The sequence below is a fragment of the Chionomys nivalis genome, chromosome 24 (assembly GCF_950005125.1).
Source record: "Chionomys nivalis chromosome 24, mChiNiv1.1, whole genome shotgun sequence".
NCBI classification, from domain to species: Eukaryota; Metazoa; Chordata; class Mammalia; order Rodentia; family Cricetidae; genus Chionomys; species Chionomys nivalis.
The window spans coordinates 32,200,379-32,224,766 of NC_080109.1; the positions used below are offsets into that span (position 1 = coordinate 32,200,379).

Below are 24,388 nucleotides of genomic sequence, written 5' to 3' on the forward strand. Positions count from 1 at the left end.
AACTCATGACCTCTGGAAGAGCAGCCAGCGCTCTTAACCACTGAGCCATCTCTCCAGCCCCAAGGCTGAGCTTTCATAATTAATAATTAGTCTCTATATCGTTATTTGTGAGATGTCGGCACAAAGGAAAGTCTAATTACAGCCCGGCTGAGTTTGAGCCTTAAAACCCACATAGAAGGAGAAAACTGACTCCTGCGAGTTGCCTTCAACCTCTACATGCATACTGTGGATGCGCAGACTCATATATGTGATAATGGTGCATGCCTTTGATCCTTGTAGAGGCAGACGTAGGCAGACTTCTGAGTTAGAGGCCAGTCTAATCTATGAATCAAGTTCTAGGATAGCCAGGGCTACATAGAGAAACCCTGTCTCCAAAACTAACCAACCAAACAAAACCTTAAATAGTATAAAAAGTCTGCATCATGCTATGTACCTTCCCATCCTTGTCTACTTTATCTTTTTGGTTTTTCAAGACAGGGTCTTAATGTATAACCTTGGTCAACTTAGTACTCACTAAATAACACAGGTTGGCCTCAAACTTGCGTTTTTCTTCCTGTCTCTGGTTCCCAGGTTCTTTATGTATGCATGTATGCATGCACATGTGTCATAGCTGCATGTTGTACATGGAGATCAGAGAACAACCTTTGGAGTCATCCCCAGGGAAACCATTCATCCATCTCCTTTGAGACTAAGTTCTTCACTGACTTTCAGCTCACTAATTATGCTGGACTTGCTGGACAGTAATCCCTACAGAACCTCCTGACCCCAACTCACAAGTTCTGCCCTTGTGCCCCATTTTACACGTGGGTTCTGGAATCAAATTCATATATTCATGGGTGGATATCAAATACTTTCTGGCATGAGCTAACTTTTCAGTCACATAACCCTTCTTTAAAATAACAAAAAACAAACCAGACACGGTGGTGTATGCCTTAAATCCCCTAACTAAAGAGGCAGTGACAGTAAGTTTCAGGCCAGTCAGAATTATGCAGAGAGACCATGTATCAAAAATAAATAAATGAATAAAGTAAAAACATACAAACAAATAACAACAAAACCCAGCATGTGCTCGATTTGATGTGCTGGCTTTGAATTAAAAAAAAAAAAAAACTACTCCGGTTGGTCAGTGGTGGCGCATGCCTTTAATCACAGCACTCAGAAGGCAGAGGCAGGCAGATCTTTGTTTTTCCTAGGTCAGCCTGGTCTACGTACAGAGCTAATTCCAGGACAATCAGGGCTACATAGAAAAACCCTGTCTTGAAAAACTAACAAAAAAACCCAAAACTGCTTTCAAGCCTTTCAACCATTGTTAAATAGCTCAGACTTACATGGTAGGAGAGAAACAATTCCGGCAAACTATTTTTTCCCTCCACATGTATGCTGTGGCATGTGCATGCCCTATAAGTAAAATATTAAGTTTGTCAATATTATCTTCATTAAAAAAAAAAAAGCACACACATACAGGCTAGAGAGAAGGCTCAGCAGTTAAGAACTCTGTTCTTCCAGAGGACCCGGGTTCAATTCCCAGCAATCACATGGCAGCTTACAACTGTATGAAAATCCAGTTCCAGGGGAATCTGACACCTTCACACCGATTCACATAAAATGAAGTTAAATAAATTATAAAATTTATTTAAAAAATTAAAAAAAATACATACACATTAGGTGCACAATTCATGGCTCAAACATGATCTAAACTCTTTTTTTTGGGGGGGTTGTTTTTCAAGACAGGGTTTTACTGTAGCTATCAAATCTGTCCTGGACCTAGCTCTTGTGGACCAGGCCTGTCTCTGCCTCCCGAGAGCTGGGATTAAATGCATATGCCACCACCATGACCTAAATTTACTTAGCTATATATAAAGTACCAGACATACATATTGGCCAATTGATTTCAATTGAAGCAACAAAGACAAAGTTTAGAGCGAAGTGACAGGTCTTTCATAAGTATGAATTCTAGACAGCCATGAAGACAATTATATTAGAAGCAGGAAAAAAAAATGTTGAGTGGTAAAGCAATTAATGAACAGGGAGAAACTTTTCAATTCTTGCTTATTCTGCTCTACTACTTGAAAGTAGTCAAGCTTTGCTCATTAGATCAAAGAAGTCTAGCCCTTAACTCAACAGCTAATATTCTTTAATAAAAGACAATGATTCAGCCAGGAGGGACTGTTCATGCCTTTAATCCCAGAGTCAGAGGATCTCTGAGAGGCCAGCCTGGTCTGCATAAAGAACTCTAGGAAAGCCTGACTACATAAAGAAACTCTACCTTAAAAATACATTATATAGATTCTGTAGTCGTGACCCAGACACAGAGGAAGCAAGATGTGATAGCCTCCCCGAGAAAGGTACCAAACCACGTGGCTAACATAGACATGAAATATGGGCTAATATAAGTTATAAGAATTAGTTAGGGGCTGGAGAGATGGCTCAGAGGTTAAGAGCATTGCCTGCTTTTCCAAAGGTCCTGAGTTCAATTCCCAGCAACCACATGGTGGCTCACAACCATCTGTAATGGGGTCTGGTGCCCTCTTCTGGCCTGCAGGCATACACACAGACAGATTTTTACATAATAAATAAATAAATAAATAAATAAATAAATAAATAAATAAATAAATATTAAAAAAAGAATTAGTTAATAAAAAGAGCCTGAGATACTGTGCCAATCAGTTTATAATTAATGCAGACTTCTGTGTGATTTCATTGGGGCTGAATGGCTGCAGGACCAGGTGGGACAGAAACCACAGACAACAAATGGTGCCCACATGGACAATTGCATCCACATAAAGCCTGAGAGAGCTTGGGAGTAATTCTAGACAGAATAGAGTTAAGCACGGCTTATTGAAAGCAGCATTTTCTCAGGTGAGCTCTTCTTGCTAGAGGCAAGTGCTCTCATTTAAGAGGTTTCCTGACTCAGCATTAGCTGCAGAACCTTGAAACTCTTTTAAGAGGTCTTGCCACGAAATACTTAAATGGTGTTGATGAAAAGCTGACTACATGCTTTTTGATGGTGGCTGGGACCTTGAAACGCCATAGAGTTGTGGCAATCTCAGAAAGCTAAAGAATGTGCTGGATCCAGCCATCAAAGCCATGGCTTTAATCCTAGCCATACTGCTTAACAAATTAAAGACTCGTGTGGTCAGAAAGAGAGATATACAGTAAAGATAGATTCAAAGATGAAGAAAACCTCTAAATGGTTTACTGTGTGTTTAAAAATATATGTAGGCTTGGGAGGGGAAAATGCATAAAGTCCTTAAAAGAAAAAAGGAGCAGTTGGGTGTGGTGGCACACCTTTAAGTAAAAATAAAAGAAATAGAATTTAAAGTAAAGCCACATAAAGATGGAAAATACACAGAGTCTAGATACTGTATTTTATTATGTTGTCTTTGAATTTCTTGATAGCTGAGTAAGTAGCAACAGCTGCTAAGACATTTGCATATAAATGCTTCTGGATTAATAAAACAAATATTTTGAAAATACCTTGACTTCAAAATTGAAGTCAAAAGGTATGTTACTTTGAAGAGGCTTTGTTTCCACAAGAAATGAGAGACTGTGGATTCATTCCAGATTAAGAAAAATCAGGTTTAATCAAGGAAGACCCCCTGAGAAATCTCCAATAGGAGCAGATGGCCCAGATGTCTGAGTTCTACATCCAGAACAGATTCAAGATTGCTGCCCGAGATGATCCAGTCTCACAGGATACTTCAGTGACGACTTGATCATAATCCTAAATTTTCTTTAGGTCCCCATATACCAGCACCCTCAATGAGCAGCCTGAAAAACTACACTCACATTCCCCAAAAATGGACTATGGATATTTTCCTTTGTTTAGAATGTTGGTTACAAGTTGTTGTGGATAATGGTCAGGAGAAAAGCTAAACAAAAGATATTAGATTCGGAGTTCTTGCTTTAAAAAAAAAAATGGGAGGGGATGCTGTGGGACAATGGTTTACACCGTCAATTGTATTTTAATGAAAAGCTGATTGGCCAGTAGCCAGAGAGGAAATATAGAAGGAACAAACCAGGCAGGAAGTAGAGGTGGGGCTATGAGAACAGGAGAATTCTGGGAAGAGAAAAGCTCATTCTGCAGTCATGACCTACACACAGAGGAAGCAAAATGTGATTGCCTTATCAAGAAAGGTACCAAGCCATGTGGCTAACATAGACAAGAAATATGGGGCTAATATAGGTTGCAAGAATTAATCAAGAAGAGCCTGAGATACTGGGCCAATCAGTTTATAATTTAAAAAAATACAATAAATAATTAAATGAAAGACAGACAATGACTTGAGTAAGTACTTAGTATATGATAATTTGGTATTGACAACAAAGAAGTTAATGGACAAGTGCTATACCATCAAATGTACCTTGGTGTGTAATTTCACCTCTGCAGAGTAAATGCTTTAGTGCCTGCTGTAGAATAACCCTTTAGAACACTGTGAATATGTATTAATCTCATTGGTTTAAGAAAGAGCTGACTGGCCAAAAGCTAGGAAGGAAGAGGTCAGGTAGGAGAGTCAAACTAAGAAAATAAAGGGTAGAGCCATGGGAGTCACCAGCCAGATACAGAGGAAGCATATGAACATGCAGTACTGAAGAAAGGTACTGTCACATGGTAGAGCATAGATAAGAAATATGGGTCAGCCAGGCGGTGGTGGCGCATGCCTTGGGAGGCAGAGGCAGGTGGATCTTTGTGAGTTCGAGGCCAGCCTGGTCTAAGAGCTAGTTCCAGGCCACTCAGATTGTTACACAGAGAAACCCTGTCTCAAAAAATAAAACAAAACAAAATATAAATTAATTTAGGATGTAAGAGCTAGTTAGTAACAAGGCAAAGGTATCCGCCGAGCATATGATTAACGAGTTTCTCCATGGTTATTTGTGAGCCAGCTGGTGGAACACAGCTGACTGGCAGGACAGAGAAAGTGACTTCCCAAAGAACTCAAAATCTTAATTTTAAATTACATGAACCTTGCCTATATCTCCTGCTGCTCATCCTAGGCTCAGAACCCTGAATGAGTATAGGCTTTCATTAAGACAGTCCCTAAACACATGAAGAGTCCAGGAAAAGAAAGAAAGAAAAGAATTTAAGGCAGTAAGTTTTTCCTTCATAACGTAATTTTTTCAGGGAAAATCTTGACTAAGATGAGGGCTGGAGAGATGTCCATACAGGTTATGTGCATAAGCTGTTCTTCTGGAAGACCTATTTTGAGTTCTAGCACCCATGTTGGGGGACTTAGAACTGTCTACAACTTCAGAGACTCAAACACCCTCTTCTGGATTCCATGGATATCTGTGCCTACACACACATACCCATACACCAACACACATGCACACACACACCACATACATACTTGCAAATAATTTAAGATCAATCTTTAAAAAACTGTCAGGTATGAACTATAGAGACAAAAAGTAGGGAAGTTCCAGGTAACCTAGAGATTGGAACTTATTATATTGAGACTTATATAGTGTATATGTCTTTATATACAATATCTAAAATATATATTTTATATACAACATATATATAGTTTATATACAATTATATATACTTATATATATACTTTATATTGTATATAAGACTTGATATTATATATAAGACTTTATATTATATATAAACTTATATATTGAGACTGTCTCAAACAAACAAAAATCCTTAAAATATTGACTAAAATTGTTCTCATTTTTTTCTCTTAGAAAACCAGGGGCTACCTGTGCAGTAATCCCAGCCCTCATGAGGCAGAGGCAAGTGGATTTGACAGTCTGGTCTAGAGTGAATTCCAGTACAGTCAACGAATCTTGTCTTGAAAAGCAAAGAAAAGAAAAGAAAAGAGACAGAGAGAGAGAGAGAAAAAAAAAAAGAAAGAAAAACAGGGGCTGGAGAGATGGCTCAGAGGTTAAGAGCACTGACTGCTCTTCCAGAGGTCCTGAGTTCAATTCCCAGCAACCACATGGTGGCTCACAGCCATCTATGGTGAGATCTGGTGCCCTCTTCTGGCAAGCATACATGGAAGGAATGTTGTATACATAATAAATAAATAAATTTAAATAAAAAAAAAAAAGAAAGAAAAACAAGAGCTGGAGAGATAGTTCCGTGGTTAAGAGCACTAACTGCTGTTCTAGAGGACCTGGGTTCAATTTCCAGCACCCACATGGCAGCTCACAACTATCTGTAACTCAAGTTCCTGGGGACCCAACTCCCTCACACAAGGCATATGTGCAGGCAAAACACCAATGCACATAAAGCAAGCTTTAAAAAAAAGTCTTTCATTATCTCAGTATTTTCTAAGAATGAAGCAATTTCAATGTAAATTTAAAATAACAATGGCATTACACTGCTTTCCAAGAAAATATACAAGAATAAAACCTGTAAGGAATTTCACTCTATTTTGTACAGTTTAAGCAGGGTTGTTACACAGAGAAACAGTCTCAAAAAATCAAAAAAGAAAGAAAGAAAGAAAGAAAGAAAGAAAGAAAGAAAGAAAGAAAGAAAGAAAGAAAGAAAGCTGGGCGATGGTGGCACACGCATTTAATCCCAGCACTTGGGAAGCAGGAGCAGGTAGAGATACAGCAGAGAAACCCTGTCTTAAAAAACAAAAACCAACAAAAAAAATGTGTGTGTGTATGTGTGTGTATAGTTTGAATGCTAAATAAATAAATAAAAGAAAGAGGTCAGAACAGAAGGCCAAACAAGCCAAAACCATTACTGCTGCAGGTGGGTTAACGTGACATCCACATGTGATGACAGAGATGGCACTAACTAATACGATTCATCCCCATGCAGTCTTCAAAACCTTCAACGTAAAATGAAGACACAGGCCAGCTGACCTCTCTTCCGCTGGCTGCTTGACTGAGCCTCATCTTCGCTGACATTCTCAACAGGACCATCTAGTTTTGCTTCCCGGTTCTCTTTGCTTTCACAGTTGCTTTTTTTTTCAATCTTCTCTTTTTCTTTTCTAATTTGTGGTTTCTTATTTCCTTGGCCGATAACACTTTGAGACTGAAAAAAAAAAGTGTTCTGAATAGAATCATTTCTATTAACATTTCACTTAAAAAAAAAAAATCAACATCTATTCTAAATATTGCTAGGAAAATAACTCACCGAAAATAAAAACCTGGAAGGGTAGAGCACTTGTCTAGTATGCATGAGGTACTGGTTTAGATTGCTAATTTGACCAATACACATGACTACATTGCCATCAATAGTCTAAGAAATGCAAATTAACTACACTTACTACAATGGCTACTGTTTTAAAAACTGACCAAATTAATCAGCACCAGTGGGAGTGAAATTTTGGCAGTTTCTTCTTCTTTTTTTTATTTATTTGGCTTTTTTTTTTTGTGGTTTCTTTTTTGTTGTTGTTGTTGTTTTGTTTTTTTTTTTTTTTTGAGACATGGTTTCTTTGTGTAGCCCTTGCTATTCTGGAATTCACTTTGTAGACCAGGCTGGCCTCAAACTCTGAGATCTGCCTGCCTCTGCCTCAGTGCTGGTATAGCGACATGGGCCACCACTGCCCAGTCCTTAGCAGGTTCTTTAAAAAAAAAAAAAAAAACTAAACTAAATAGCTAGTATATGATCTTGCCACTCTTCTCCTAGTTATTAACTATGAGTGGAAAAAAGGAAATATCCATTCAAAATTTTATATTGAGAGTTTCATTTATAATAACTCAATGTCCATTACATTACATTACAACCATAAATTGGAAAAATCTACTGAGTAGTCAAAGTAACAGGTGAATATATGGATGCCAGGGGCTAAGTGAAGCTTCCAACTAAACAGAAACAATAGTGCCCCCTACACTATTCTACATACACAGGAAATATAGCAACATTGCAGGCAGGAGCCAAGTGTTTGTTCTCAGTGATAAGTTTACTGCACAATCTGATAAAAACCAGGTGGTGGTGATGATGGTGCACACCTTTGATCCCAGCACTAGGCAGGTAAGAGGCAGGCAGATCTAGGTGAGTTCAAGGCCAGCCAGGTCTACACAGCAGGTTCCAGTTCTAGGACACCTAGAGCTACAGAAAAACCTATGTGGACAACAAACGAAAAACCACCCACTCCAAAAACAAAACAAAACAAAAACAATCGAGTGAGGTAACCCAGACACAGAAAGACAATTATATGTACTCACTCATAGGTGGTTTTTAAACATAAAGCAAAGAAAGCCAGCCTGCAAACCACAATCCCAGAGAATTTAGACAACAATGAGGACACTAAGAGACTTACATAGATATAATCTACATGGGAAGTAGAAAGTAGAAAAAGACAAGATCTCCTGAGTAAAATGGGAGCATGGGGACTTTGGGGAAGGATTGAAGGGGGAAGGGGAGAGGCAGGGAGGGAAGCAGAGAAAAATGTAGAGCTCAATAAATATCAATAAAAAAATGTATTTAAAAAAATGCCAGGTGGTGGTGGAGCACACTTTTAATACCATCACTAGGGAGGCTGACACAGGCGAATCTTTGTGAGTTTGAGGCCAGCCTGGTCTATAGAGAGAGTTCCAAACAGGCTCCAAAGCTACAGAGAAATCCTATCTTGAAAAAACAAAAAACAAAACTAAAAGATTGTCAGGTTTAGGTTGGGCATGGTGATGCACTCCTTTAAACCCAGCACTGCAACACAGGCAGGCAGACTTCCTTGAGTTTGCGGCCTGTCTAGTCAGTCTACAGAGTGAGTTCCAGGACAACAAGGGCTATGTAGAGAAACCTTGTATCAAAAAACAAAAGCAACCCCACACACACAAATAATAATAAGCAGTAGAGAGACAGCTCAGCAGATAAGAGCACATGTTGCTCTTCCAAAGGACCTGAGCCAATTTCCAGCACTCAGTTTCTCACAACCAGATGAAATTAGGGATGCAGGCAGTCCTTCTGACCTCCACAGGCATCAAGCATGCACATGGTGCCCGTACAGATAAAACACTTGCACACATTAAATAATACTAACCTTTTTTTTTTAAGTTAAAATGAAATGTAATCCTTTTTGTTAAAAAAAAAAAATAAACAAACAACAAGAGTGATACAAATACCTTACCCCAACTCCTGGGGATATAGCCAGGTAGGGAAATATAAATGAAAGTAATATCTTATAACTAGGTAAAACAAACAAACAAACAAACAAAAAGGATAGCTGTCAAGTTTTTAATTATCTTATCAAGGCATATAAACATAAAAATGTAACCGACTTTTTACAACTTATATTTGATCATTATTTAAAAATAAAAAGTAAAATTACTCTGGGTAAATGTTAAGCCACTAAATTCATTACTAATATAAATGTTTCAAGTCAAAATAATCATACTGCTGAGCTATATCTTTAAATACACCCAATACAACAAATAATGCTGAGATAAGAATTCTTTTTAAAAGACTTAAATACATACTCACCCCCGTGTTCGCTAATTCACCTGGTGTTGGCCAATTTGCCATATCACTGAAGTCACTAGTCTAAAATGTAATAAAATAATTGTTACAACCAAAAATGATTTTTAGAATTTTTAGATAGAAAAAAATATTCTAAATGTAATTTTTGTTGCCAGTCACAATGAGACGTGCCAGAAATCCTGAGCACTTAGAAGTAGGAGAAATAATAATTCAGGGTCAACCATGGGCACAAGACTAACCTGAGCTTCAATGAGACACCCCACCCTCCCCAACTAGCACTCTGGAAACAGATGTAGGCAGATCTATGTGAGCTCTAGGAGAGCCTAGTCTACATAGTGAGACCCTGTCTCAATCAAAGCGGGGGGGGGGGGGGGGGGGAAGCAACAGCAAAATCAAATAAAGTAAGAGTATTTTTTTCAAAATCACCTCTATTTACTTATATGTGGATTTGGCAAGCTAATTCAAATATTTCTTAAATATTTTGAAGTAAAAATTCAATGATATTAGGATCAAACTTAAATCAGAATTGTTTTAAATGACTTTCAATCAATACATTTAAAAAGTACATCCTATCTATAAAAGCATACCTTGTTGGATTTCTTTGTCTTGAATTTTCCCGCTTTTATAATTTTTGGGGAACTGAGCTCTAAAGAAAATATATAAAATTATTTTTCAACCATTTCATTTCTTAAGTTTAGCAAAACAAGTATATTTCAATTTTGGCAAGTTAGCAGTCATAACTCACAATAAAAGCCAAGTTTCTGGTACTCAAATTCCTTGAAAGACACCAACTATAATATGCAAATTCAAATGTTATCTGCATTTAAAAAGTAGAAAATACTAGCAGGCAAGTGGGGGCTCAAACACTTAATCCCAGCCTTTGGGAGGCAGAGGCAAGCATATCTTACACCCAGGGCTACACAGAAAAACCCTGTTTTGAAAAACAAAGGAAAATACTAATTTATACTTAACTGGCAGACCAATTCTTTTATTAAGAAAATACACTACACTGCGTGAGGGTGGCTGGCACACACCTTTAATCCCAAAACTCATGAGAAAGAAGCAGGCAGATCTGAGTTCAAGAACAGCCTGGTCTACACGGTGAGTTCTAATACAGCTAGGGCTACACAGAGAAACCCTGTCTCAAAAAGCAAAAACAACAACAAACCAAAGAAGAAAATACACCATAATAAAACTAAAATTGCAACTTCTAAAAAAAAATTCTGCTCTACCCACTCCCTTTTAATTTAATTTTTTGGCATGTCGTGAAAGGGAAGATAAGTGTTCTACGTCCAAGTTACAGCCCCAACCCTCAACTGATTTTGTAATAGGATAAATATTTCTATATAATAGAACGTTTATTTTATATATAATATATATTATATCTTATATAATGTTTATATAAGAAAATAGAAAATGGTTTAAGACTTTAAACTACTTCTAGAAAACAAACAGATTTGGCAACCTTAATAGATTATGCCTAGTATCACTCTTAGGGATGCTGTTGCTGTAAAACACCATTACCAGAGGCACAAATATGAATCAGGTTAAGAGTACATGTTGCTTTTAAAAAAGACCCAGGTTCAGCTCCTAGTACACAGGTGATGACTTACAGCAATACATAAATACAGTTCCAGGGAATCCAACACCCTCTTCTGACCTCTGTGGACACTAGGCACACACATGGTACACATACATACATGTAGGCAACACTCATACACATAAACTAAATAAATCTTTAAAAAATACTTCCAGCCGGGCGGTGGTGGCGCACGCCTTTAATCCCAGCACTCGGGAGGCAGAGGCAGGCGGATCTCTGTGAGTTCAAGGCCAGCCTGGTCTACAAGAGCTAGTTCCAGGACAGGCTCCAAAACCACAGAGAAACCCTGTCTCGAAAAAAACCAAAAGAACAAAACCTCCCCCCCCAAAAAAAAATCCCAGAACTCAGGAGGCAGAGGCAGATGGATCTCTTTGAGTTCGAGGCAAGCCTGGTCTACAACAGCTAGCTAGTTCCAGGCTCTAAAACTACAGTGAAACCCTGACTCGAAAAACCACACACACACATACACACACATACACAAAACACTCCCAGTATAACAATTCATCAGAGAGGGAAGCCAGGATTTAAGGCCATTAATGAGTGCTGCTTACTGGCTTGCTCAGCCTTCTTTCTTACAACACCCAGGACTGCCAGCCTAGGGGTGGCACCACAGCCTGGTGGTGGTGGACCACAATGTGTTAGGTCCTCCAACAAGCATTCATTAAAAAGGTCCAAAGGTTTGCCTACAGGCCAATTTTATGGAGGAATTTTCTAAATTGTGGTTCTGTCTTAGATAATGCTACTTAGTGTTAAATTGGCAAAAAAAAAATAAATAAAAATAAAAGATAAAACAGAGGGCTGGAGAGATAGCTCAGAGGTTAAGAGCACTGGCTGCTCTTCCAGGTCTTGAGTTCAATTCCCAGCAACCACATTGTGGCTCACAACCATCTATATTGAGATCTGGTGCCCCCTTCTGGCCTGCAGGCAAAGCATTATATACATAATAAATGAGAGAGAGAGAGAGAGAGAGAGAGAGAGAGAGAGAGAGAGGGAGAGGGAGAGAGAGAGAGAGAGAGACAGCGCGAGCGGGAGGGAGAGAGAGAGAGAGCGCGAGCGGGAGGGAGGGAGAGAGGGAGAAAGAGAGAGAGAGAGAGAGAGAGAGAGAGAGAGAGAGAGAGAGAGAGAGAGAGAGGTCTTTGTGGGCTGGGGCTGCAGTTCAACGGCAGGTAAAGAGCTTACTCAACACGCACAAGGTCAGTGCCACAAACAAGCAAAACAGACCACTGCATCATCGCTCCTTATCTTGAAAGAAAACACAATGGCTGATCATAAAAACTGTCTTTAAATTAAGGCTTTTAAAGCAGCATCTGTTTTTATATTCATTCACTACTTATTATCGGTCTATCTACCTATCATCTATCTATTTGGAGAGTCTTCTTATGAAGCAGGGTCTGGATGTACAGCCCTGGCTATCATGAACTGGTTATGCAGACCAGTTAACCTCAAACTTGAAGTGATTCTGTCTCTGCTTTCCTCCCTAGTATTGGGATTAGAGGTGTGAGTCACCACAACTGTCATACCAGCCTGGGACTGAGAGTCTACCAACAATATGAGCTACTCTCTCTTTCTCATTCATATGCACAGGGCTTTAAACCCAGCACTCAGGAGGCAGAGAGGCAGGCACATTTGTAGGCTAACCTGATCTACACTGAGTTTCAGCATACCCAGGACTACGTAGAGATTCAGTTACAAATAGATTAATTAAATGACTATATATGTGTGTGTGTGTGTGTGTGTGTGTGTGTGTGTGTGTGTATGTGTATATCAAGTCACTGATCCTGGAGAACCTACAACCAGCACTTTACTAAACCAGCATAGTCCCTAACCACACTCTAGTCATGTCCTTGTATCCAAGTGTAGTGCTCCCTATACATCAAGGAAACGTGAAACTTCTCTTTAAGAAAACCACAATCAATCAAAATGCAGAGTTGTGGAGCCTAGTCCCACTGGATTTAACTGACTCACCTATGACTCAGGGAACATTGCAGAAGGAGGGCAGAAGACAGAAAGAACTAGAGATCAGGGAGTAAGTATGCCAGACGCTTCACCCATAGTCTTACCAATATAAATACATAAACACTACCTGATTGAAGACAACACCTTGGATAGACATGCCAAAGTGGACAGGGGAATTACCATAAAGCCTGAATCCTACACAAAAAGTCACAAGTTACAAAGGAATGCTGAAAGAGGGAGAAACAGGGAAAAATACAATTGGTTAAACAATAGGTCAGCCCTGAAAACACATACACATGTATGTATGTATGTATGTATGTATGTATGTATGTATGTATATGTCATTACAAACAGAGCAGGTTGTTTATATATAGGAATCTGAATATATATAGGAATAAAAATGAAAGGGGTCATAAATTTGAAAAAGAGCAAGAAGAGGTATATAGGAGGATTTGGAGGGAGGAAAGTAAAGGAAGAAATGATGTAATTAACATTATAATTTCAAAAAATAAATATTTTCCAAAAAAAATCCATGCAATTAAAAAAAAAATACAGGCATATGGGGGGGGCAGTGTGGGTGATCAAGAGGATATAAACCTAAATCTACAGCAAAAATATTTGGGGGCTGGAGAGGTGGCTGTCCCAGCACTCACACGGTGGCTCACACTATTTGGAATTCCAGTTAAACAAATCTTTAAAGAAATATACCCAACAACTCAAGTTGGCGGTGCAAGCCTATATTTCTAGTACTGGGAAGGCTGAGAAGAAAACAAAACAACCACCACAAACAAAAAAACCAAGGCCAGTCTGAGCTATACAGCAAGACTCATCTGAAAAAAAGTAGAAAATTCCCCAAACTCAAAACACAATAAAGACTTAATTCTCTCCTATGCTAACAAAGAAAATATATAGTCACTAGAAGGCAATGTATCAAAGAGGCAATAACTGTGGTATAACACTTCATTTCTACATTTACCCTAAGGTATAAACAAATACAAAAATATAAAATATAGCTTTGTCAAGATAAGGGAAGAAAACAAGCAAGGCTCAATAGGTGAGCCCTAAATTAGCTATGTGAGTTCTATCTATGGATTACTCCACAATAATAATGTGCATAATAATAATAATGTACGTCTAGATTATAAAAGATTAGCTAAATCGGACAGCGGTGGTGCCCACCTTTAATCCCAGTACTTGGGGAGGCAGAGGCAGGCAGATCTCTGTGAGTTTGAGGCCAGTCTGATCTACAAGCGAGTTCTAGGACAGACAGAGACGCACAGAGAAACCCTGTCTCGAAAAACCGAAATAAATAAATAAATATTGTTTAAAAGATTTTATAAAATAAAAGATTAGAGCCGGGCGGTGGTGGCGCACACCTTTAATCCTAGCACCTGGGAGGAAGAGGCAGGTGAATCTCTGTGAGTTCGAGACCAGCCTGGTCTACAAGAGCTAGTTCCAGGACAGGCTCCAAAGCCACTGAGAAACCCTGTCTCGAAAAACCAAAAAAAAAAAAAAAAAAAAAAAAAAAGATTAGCCAGACAGCTGGGCATCGCTATGGGATGAGGTGGCACAGGCCTTGAATCATAATACTTAGGAAGTGGAGACAGGAAGATCAGAAATTCAGAAATTCAAGGTCAGTCTGAAGAACACAAAGCCCAGTCTCAAAAAAAAAAATCAAATTAAATTTAAAAATCAGCCATTACTTTAAATGAAAACTGGTGGATGAAATTTTATGTTCCAAGCACACCTATAGAATACACTTTTTTTTCCTTCTTTTTGTTTTTTGAGACACAGTTTCTCTGTAGCTTTGGAGCTGTCCTGAAACTAGCTCTTGTAGACCAGGCTGGCCTTGAACTCATAAACATCTGCCTGATTCAGCTTCCCAAGTGCTGGGATTAAAGGCATGCGTCACCACCACCAGCTAGAATACACTTTTTGAAAGTAATTGCTAGAAAAAAAAAAAAATCAGTAACATGATTATTTAAAACTTTAAAAAAAAAATCAAAAGATCAAGAATTATGGGTCTTCTCTGTGGTATGTGATGAAATGCACAGGCTCCGCTACGTGAGTGCACAAGCAGTCTACCAACTGAGCCCCAGTAGTTTTATTTTTATAAGGATATAAAAATAATACTATGTGTAAATAAATAACAAAATAGGAATAAATAATATATATGAAATTTGCTTAAGATGAATTTCACGAATGTACTACTGACAGCAAACTTACTTGCAGTTCCCTACCCTCCCCAAAAAAGAAAAGCGGGTTGATAAATAGTAACAAAGTCAAGCACTTTTTAGCACAAGCCTTTAGCACCAGCACTAGGGAAGCAAAGGCATGTCCATCTGAGGTCAACCTAGCCTACATAGTAAATTCCAGGCAAGCCAGGGATATATAGGAAGATCCTTTCTCAAAACATACGGTCAAAGAATAAATATGAAAAAAATGGACAAAATAAGTATTTTAATATTGAGTTTTTATGAAATTACACTACAAGACTGAGTTTTACTATACAACTACAAGCAAGTGATGAACAAGCCATAGACTGTTACTTAATGAAGGCGCTGTTAAATTACAACCATTTAACACAACCTTAGGATAGTTCGAGATCTTAGATCATAAGTCTCCATACTGAATTCAAGACATTGCAAGGGGGGCCTGGCTTTAGCTGAATTGTTTTATCTGGTTTCCCAGAAGCAGCAAAACACCAGAGACGTCCTAAAAGTGTAGGAGTGTCTCAAAACATGGGACCATCAAGAATCTGGCTTGCTTTTGTCCAGAGAAGGTTAGGCCGCCCATATGGCTAGCTAAATAGGTAAAGGAGCTTGCTGCCACACCTAACCTAAGCTTGATCCCCAAAACACACATGATCTAAGGAGAAAAACACTCTTCTCTGATCTTCACATAAACCATTGTGGCATGCATGTACACACACACACACACACATTAATTAATTAATTAATTAAGTTCATGATCATATCCTAAAGACTCCAAATGCTTCCTATAATTTATCTAACTCTGATAATAGTTTATGGCAAAAGTTTGTGGATGTAATTTCTTCACTACATGAAGACTGACAGTTTGGCTGGGATTGATATGCTTTTCTCTTTCAAGAGTATCCTATTTGGGGGCAGTGGCGGCACATTCTTTAATCCTGGCACTCGGGAGGCAGAGGTAGGTGGACACTGTGAGTTCGAAGTCAGCCTGGTCTACAGAGCAAGTTCCAGGATAGACTCCAAAGCTACACAAAGAAACCCTATCTCGAAAAACAAAAAACAAAGAGTATCCTATCAATGGACTTAATATAACTTAATCTACATCCTTTAAACCCTACATGATCTCTGGACATACTTGATTTTTTTTTTTTAATCATTACCATTATTCTCTTTCTGAGTTAGGGCCTTACCTTTTTTCACTTTAATTATGTATTTATCCGTGTGCATGTGCATGTAAGTGTAGGTGCCCAAGGAGTAAGAAGAGGGTGCTGAGAGTCTCTAGAACTGAGTTACAGGCAGCTATTTGCTGCTACACAATGTGGGTTCTGGGAACCAAACTCAGATCCTCTGAAAAAGCATTATATGCTCTTAACCTCTGAGCCACCTATCTCTCCAGCTCTGCCTCATTATATTGCTCTGGCTGGTTGCAAACTCCAAGGTGAAGTTGATTCTGTAGCCTCAGCCTCTGAGTAGCTGGGGCTATAGGTATGTGCAATTACACATCTCATTCTTTTTTTTCTTAATATTTCTTACTTTTATTTGTGTCACCCATGTGCAGACACACTCAGGGATTAGAAGGCAATAGATGCTCTATATAACTGGGGTGAGCGCTCTTGATGTAGGTGCTAGAAGTTAAAGAATGCTTTGAAAGAACAGTAAGCACTGAGCAATCTGCCCCAACCCCTATATCATCCTAGTCATTTTTCTTAGGAAAATGAGAAGCCACAGCCCTAAGCTTGTATGTAGAAATAACTCTACCGGCAGTTTTGGCCGCACGCCTTTAATCCCAGCACTCGGGAGGCAGAGGCAGGCGGATCTCTATGAGTTTGAGGCCAGCATGGTCTACAGAGTGAGTTCCAGGACAGGCACCAAAGTTACAGAGAAACCCTGTCTTGGGGGGGGGGGGGAGTCAAGAATTACCTGGGCTGGAGAGATGGCTCAGTGGTTAAGAGAACTGACTGCTCTTCCAGAGGAACTGAGTTCAATTCCCAGCAACCTCATGGTGGCTCACAACCATCTGTGATAAGATCTGGCACCCTCTTCTGGCGTATGGGCACACATGGAGGAGTATGTTGTATACTTAATAAATAAATAATTTTTTTTTTTTTTTAAAAGAAATCACTCTAGTGTTAAGAACTGGCTCCGACAGGAACTCAGTGGAGTGTGTAGTCTGAGGGTTCAAGGAGACAGGATCTCACCCTTTCTGTCTGAAGTTTTGGTAAAGTTGAGGTAAAAGGTCTCTCCAGTAGCTGACTGCTCTGCTTTTCTGATCTTCAGCTTTAACCCCTATATTTGTCTCTGGGTTTTTATTATTTGTGCCACACATAGGTTATTTCTCTATTGCCCTAAATCCCTGTACCAGCCTTAAAATAAAAGTAACCTTGAAGTGGGGAAAAAAAAAAAGACCTGGCTCCAATAGACCTGGTGGTGGCGCACGCCTTTAATCCTAGCAAAGATCTGCCGAAGCAGAGTTAGGCTGATCTTTGAATTTGAAGTCAGCCTGGTCTACAAAGTGAATTCCAGGAAAGCCAGGGCTGTGACAGAGATACCCTGTATTGAAAAACAAATCAATCAAACAAACAAACAAACAAACAAATTGGCTCCTTAATGACCATCATCCCGCTACTGGGAAGACAGATGAGGTTTGGATAACTTAGAAAATGTCATCTCAAAACAAAAAAACAAATAGAAGACATGAACCCACCCATGTCATTAATTTACAAGACCAAAAATCTTGCCAAAAGCCAACTATCCATTTAGTAGCAACTAAACTATCACTCATTGCTTTCAGCAGTTCAATGACAATCTCTTATTTATGTTACATATTACTGGAGGAACAGCTTAGAGTCAGGATTGCTACCCTGACATGGATTTGAAAAAAGGCATTGCTAATATTGCAGAATGACCCCAAGAATTAAGAGTTGTCAATAAAAAAAAAAAATTGATACAACTGAAACTCCTTTTGATTTTGTCTTTGGTTTTTGAGACCAGGTCTCCATATGTAGCCAAGGCTTTCCTGTAACTCAATGGTTAGATCAGGCTGGCCTTGAACTCAGATATCAGCTTGTCACTCCCTCAAGAAGAGTGCTGGGCTTGGAGGCTGGAGAGATGGCTCAGTGGTTAAGTGCACTGACTGTTCTTCTGGAGGACCCAGGTTCAATTCCCAGCACCCATGTCTCACAACTGTCTATAATTTCAGTTCCAGGGGACTTGACACCCATGGCAAAACACAAGTGCACATAAAATAAATATTAAAAAAAAGAGTGCTGGACTTAAAAGAGTGAGCCACCAGGCCACTCTTGATTTTCTGAGATCCTGGTCTTGAGGCTGGACTCAAACCCATGATCTTTCTGCTGGAATTACTGGTATGGGCCATATTCCCAGTTAAGGACACTCTATTCCTAATGTAAGAAAGACAAAATATTCAAGGCATAAGTAGGTTAAACTGTGAAATATTTTCCCAATTAATTTGCAAATTAAAATTCCTGAGGGGGTACAGAAAAAAAAAAGCACATACATACAGCTTGATGATAAAGTACAGGGCCCTGGGCTCATTCCCAACATAGGAGAAAAAAAAAGTTGATGTGGGAGTCCCCTCTGTGTGCTGATAACCTTAATGAATAAAGAAACTGCTCTGGACCTATAGCAAGGCAGAATTTAGGTAGGCAGGGAAAGCTAGACTGAATGCTGGGAGAAAAAAGGGCAGAGTCAGAGAGAAGCCATGGAAGCCGCCATTGGAGACAGAAGCTAGGAACTTCACCAGGTAAGCCACAGCCACATGGAGATATACAGACTAATAGTAATGGGTTAAATTAATATGTAAGAGTTAGCCAATAAGAAGCTAGAGCTATGGGCCAAGCAATGATTTAAATAATATAGTTTCTGTGTGATTATTTTGTGGCTAAGCAGCCTGGAACAAACTGGTGGCCTCCTTCCAACAGAATGCCAAGTCTCACTTTGAAATAAACTGTGTTTAGTTTATTTATTTATTTTTCGAGACAAGGTTTCCCTGTAGCTATCAAGCCTGTCCTGGAACGACCAAGCTGGCCTCAAACAAAGTCACAGAGATCTGCTTGCCTCTGCTGGGATTAAAGGTGTGCACCACCACCGCCTGGCTAAACTGTGTTTATAAAAACTGGTTTCAGCTGGGCGGTGGTGGCTCAGAGGCAGGCAGCTCTTTGAGAGTTCAAGGCCAGCCTGGTTTACAAAGCCAGGACAGTTTCACAGAGAAACCCTGTCTAAATAAACAAAACAACAACAAAGACACAAAAGCTAAAACAAACAAAAAACTGGCTTCATATCCGTTAGTTCAATAAAAAGTCTAGACGTGGAGAGGTAACTGTCAATAAAGCAGTCAACAAGGGCTTTCTTTTCTTACTAAATGTTAGAGAGAATTGGCATAGCATGTTTTCTTCACTTAGCAATGGTAGTAAACAGCTCTTTTCAGCTAGGCAGGAATTATGCCAATACTAACGGGGAGCAAAATTTAGTGTTTCTTTTTTTCTTAAAGTGTCAAAATTTAGTAAAAATTGAGGAGAGCCAAATGCCTATAATCGGAAGGAGGAATTGGAAGGAGGTAGTGGCAGGAGGATCAAGGGCTCCAGACCAGCCTGGGCTACACACATAGGTCGTGTTTCAAAAGCAAACAAAATAACAAACAAAATTAATGAGGATTTTCGTGCAAAAGCTAAGAAACTAAGTTGGTTCAACATTTATCTCCCTCTACAGGACAGATTCAACTATGACATTTGCACAGGATCCCTTCACCGCGTTTGACCCCCACAACCCCGTAAACGTACTCAAACTTTGGCTGTTCCACTGACTTCTCCACAGAACAGCGAAAACTTTCCAACAAAACAGCCTCAATTTCTATAGAAAAAGCCCAGTTATTTTAGTACAGTTTAATTTTAAAAACAAATGGGGAGTTTCAATCAGCCACCCCCCTCCCTTTTTTTTTTTAACTTTAGGTTTTGAAAGACTTTAGTAAATTGCTCAGTCTGGCTTCGAACGCCTAATCTTTCACATCAATGGGGTAACAGACGTGCACCACCAAGTACAGGCCAGCCTTAATCTTATTTTCCAAACTGCAGCTGCTGCAACCCAAATAAAGCCCCAAGGGCCATATTGCATTGGTCAGCATTCGAACGCGATGGCACAGCCCAATCACTAACCAGGAGAGCAGACTCCGAATCAACTGCCCTATGGCAGGACTCTGAAACTCGACCGAAAATCGCCTTCGTGCCAGCTGCGCTCAGAGCCACCTCTACCTAGCAGCCAGTTCCTTCCCGAGCGAGCCCCAACTCACACACGGATCCGCTTATTCTGACTCGCTTACACTCTGGCAAGTTCCCGGAAACTTTCCCACAGTCTTCACCGCGTCCAGGTCGCCGACACGTGAAGGCACAAGCCGAGCCGGGCCGCGCTGCCCCGTCACCCACGCCGTGCCCCGAGCCGTCAAGGAGAACCTGAGGTCCCACCTCTTCCTGTCGCTCCCGCTCCCAGATGTCCATTTATGTAAATCGGCACGTTGAATGACACCTAGGAACCCAACACCTCCCGCGGACTGCACTCACCGGCCTCCGGGGCGTCCTGAGCGGGCGGTGGCGCGCCGGTGCCCACGGGGGACAGGTGCTGCGGCAGCTTCTTGGTCCACGGGTTCCCCTTTGGCGGCGGTGGCGGCGGCTTGTCCTCGGGGCCGGCGGCCGCAGGGTCCTCTCGGGCGTCCTCGGGAGGGTCCCGCGGGGCTGGTGGCAGAGGAGGCGGCGGCGGCGGTGGAGCCTCCCCGCCGAAGGGACCCCCGGACGCGCGCGCCTTGTGTGCCAGGTGCAGCGCCAGCGGCCTCACGGGCACGGCCGCTTGCGGCACGCTGTGTCCCAGCACGAGCGCCGGCGACGGCTCTCCCCGCGCCCCCGCGCTGGTGGCGGCCGCGGCCCGCTCCTCCCTCGCCTCCTTGCCCTCCCGCTCGCCGGGCGCCGGCTGCTCCGCCCGCCGGCTCGCCACTGCCAACAGCGCGTCCCGGTCGCCGGCCACGGCGGGCGGGTCCTCCCGGGGGGCAGCGGCGGGCACCGGGGCGCGAGCGGACATGGCCGGCCCCTGGCCCCAGCCTCCTGCCCAGCCGGGGGCCGCCCGGGTCCAGGGAGCCCGGCCGCCCCTCTCTCCACACGGGGGCACCGACCCGCTTCGGTCCTGGGACGCGGAACCCGCCCGCCGAGGCGTGCAGCGCTCGGCGTGCCGCTCCTCCCCGCCCGCCGAGCGGAGCGCTAACCGCCCGCCGCCCGGCCTCGTCGCAGCGCACGGCCGGAGCTCGCCACACGCGCCGGGCGCGCCCGAGCCGCGAGCCCTCGGCGGGCGCGGGCGGCAACGCGGGGCTCCGGCCAGGCTGAGGGCTCTCTAGGCGAGCCGCGGAGACGCGCGCGGACTGAGCCGGTAACTGCCCCAGGGGGCGGGGCGTGCGGAGGGCGAGGCAGCTGGGGGCGTGGCGCGGAGGGCGAGGCGGGCCAGAGGGCGTGGCGATCTGTGGCCGAGCGGGTCAGTGGGCGGGGCGTGCGGAGGGCGAGGCCGGGGGGGCGGAGCGCGCAGAGGGCAGGGCCGCCAGGAGGAGCGGCGTTCGGTAGGCGGAGGTGCCCAAGGATCCCGGCGAGAACCGGAGGGCGAGGCACGGTGAGGGGCGGGGCCAGTGGAGGGCGTGTGGAGGGCGGGGCACCCTGGAGAGTGACGTGGCTACACACCGGCTCCCCGAGTCGCCTAGCTGCGTGCGGCCGCGGCCTGACGGGTCTCCCCGAGCGAGGGGGGCGTGGTTTGATGTGGGCCCCTCCCCAGCGGAGGCCGACGGTGAACCTGCTACTCTTCTGGGCGGGCGCCTCCCGGTTCCTGCCTCTGTGACCAGGGGACGAGGACTTTCCCCGGGGACCGGAGGACCAGGCGGTCCATTTCCGCTAAAGTGAAGCGCTTCAGGCCCTGCACGGGAGCAGAGCCTCGGGACCCGGGGAAATTCCAGGGAGCCTCCTCATCTGAGTCCCGGTGAGGACCCAGCCCAGTAATTCCAAGGAGTGCACTTGGATTCCACCCCGCAGACACCGACATGCTTCCTGAGTGGTCATGCGTAAAATAAAACACTTAACATTTCCCCCCTTTTTTCTTTTTTACTTTTTTCGTGGGTTCTGATGTTTTCAGACAGGGTCTCCCGCAGCCAAGTTGATTTTGAACTCAAAGCTGGCCTGGAATTTTATTTTTCGCTTGTTTTTTTTTTTTCACTCAAGTCCAGGCTGACCTGGAAGCCATCAGCTAGACCATTCTGGTTCTGAACTCAACGGAATGCGCCTACCTCAGCCCTTTACTGGGATGACTTCAGGCCTGAGTACCACACATCAGCTAACCTTGAAATTTTTTTTTTTTTTAATACTTTCTTCTTTTAGGTTTTCCTGGCTCTGCGTCCCTAGGGCTGGTATTAAAGGCATAAGAACCACACCCGGCAGGCTTTGGATACTCATACTCTCTCCATTTCTAGGATTTATTCTTTTTTTAGAACCACCTGCCTCTGCCTCACAAATGCTTGGATTAAAGGCGTGCACAGCCAACATGAATTATTCTATTTTTAATGATGTGCGTGTGCGCGCGCACGCGTGTGTGCACAAGTGTGCGGGTGTCCTGAGTCCCCAGAGGTATTGGATCTTCCTTAAGCTAGAGATACAAGCTGTTGTGAACTGCCCAACATGGTTCTGGGAAGCCAAGCAGCGAGTGCTCTTAATCTTCCAGGCGGCTCTCCAGCCCCTAACCTTGAACAACTGACCTTGACTCCAACCCCAGGTGCTGAGATTAGGGAGGTGAGCCATCACTTCCGGTTTATTATCCAGTCCTTCATTTATGGAAATAGCACTTGATCACAACTTGACTATAGTCCCATTTTTTCTTCCCTACAATGGATATTAAAATAGTAAAGATTTTCTTTGTTTGTTTGTTTTCAAGACAAGGTATCTCTATGTTACAGCCCTAACTGTCCTGGAACTAGCTCTTGTTGATCAGGCTGGCCTCAGACTTAAAGAGCTCTGCCTGCCTCTGCCTCCTGAATGCTGGGATTAAAGGCCTGCACCACCACTGCCCGGCAATACTACAGATTTTGGTAAACCTAGTAAGCCCTTTCCGCTTAGCATTGAAATTTGATTTAAAGTGATATTGGCTGTACATACTGTACTTTATGATTTAACAAAGTTATATTTTGGTGCAAGGTCATCATTAGGAACATGTTCCTATTGGTGAAAGGTTTTTCTGCCGCCAACCACATTAAATACTCACCATTTCACACATTACATCAGCTGTAAACAGTAAGGCTTTTCTTGTTTTCTCCACAGAAATCTCCAGTTTACCTGACCCTAAGCAACCTCCTGAAACTGGCTGCTATTCAGTGCGGACTGTACTCCATTTCTGTTGCCCAATACCAACTGCAAGAGCTCTGTTCCTAGTGATACTTTGAATTTTAACATCCAGCTAGCTAGCTGTTCTTATAATGAATTTTTGTTTGTTTGTTTTTTTTTTCTCGAGACAGGGTTTCTCTGTGTAGCTTTGGTGCCTGCTTTGGAACTCGTTCTGTAGTCCAGGCTGTCCTCGAACTCACAGAGGTACGTCTGCCTGTTTTTGCCTCCCGAGTACTGGGATTAAAGGCGTGCACCACCAGCGCCCAGCCAGTTTAAAAAAAAAAAAAAATTAGGAAATGCAACCGGGCGGTGGTGGCACAGGTCTTTAATCCCAGCACTTGGGAGGCAGAGGCAGTCATATCTGGTGAGTTCGAAGCCAGCCTGGTCTACAAGAGCTAGTTCCAGGACAGGCTCCAAAGCAACACAGAGAAACCCTGTCTCAAAAGAAAAAATAAATAAATAAATACTTAACTCTTGTACAGATTGTACCAACAAATGCCAGTGAATATGATTCCGAACACATTCTATTCATTTTTGCCATCAGCTTATTTAAATACACAGAGTCCGTGGAGGAAAAGGAAATGTGATGGTGTCTCTCCAAAGTTCCACTTACTTGTGCTGCTGTGGATATTTGTCATGACTGTGTGTGGGGGGGGGGTGCGCACACACAGCTGCATGTATGAAGGTCGGAGAAGTATCAGGCAACATCTACTGCTTGCTTGCTTGCTTGCTTGCTTTCTTCCTTCCTTCCTTCCTTCCTTCCTTCCTTCCTTCCTTCCTTCCTTCCTTTCTTTCTTTCTTTCTTTCTCTCACTGACTTAAACTCA

At 42.3% G+C, this 24,388-nt stretch overlaps 1 protein-coding gene across 3 annotated transcripts in view; it reads right to left on the reverse strand.

The window, feature by feature from the left end:
• Window positions 1-21,346, reverse strand: part of LOC130865910 (la-related protein 1B-like) — a 45,145-nt gene extending 23,799 nt beyond the window's left edge. For all 3 annotated transcript variants that reach the window (XR_009056289.1, XM_057757052.1, XM_057757053.1), the window contains exons 1-4: window positions 20,725-21,346; window positions 9,970-10,028; window positions 9,386-9,445; window positions 6,823-6,994 (exon numbers count right to left, since the gene is read on the reverse strand). Coding sequence is in view for 2 of the 3 variants with exons in the window: in XM_057757052.1 (XP_057613035.1) it covers window positions 6,823-6,994; window positions 9,386-9,445; window positions 9,970-10,028; window positions 20,725-21,235 (802 nt within the window). In the remaining variant the exon portion in view is untranslated. The remainder of the gene's footprint in view (window positions 1-6,822; window positions 6,995-9,385; window positions 9,446-9,969; window positions 10,029-20,724) is intronic.
• Window positions 21,347-24,388: the final 3,042 nt, after the last annotated feature.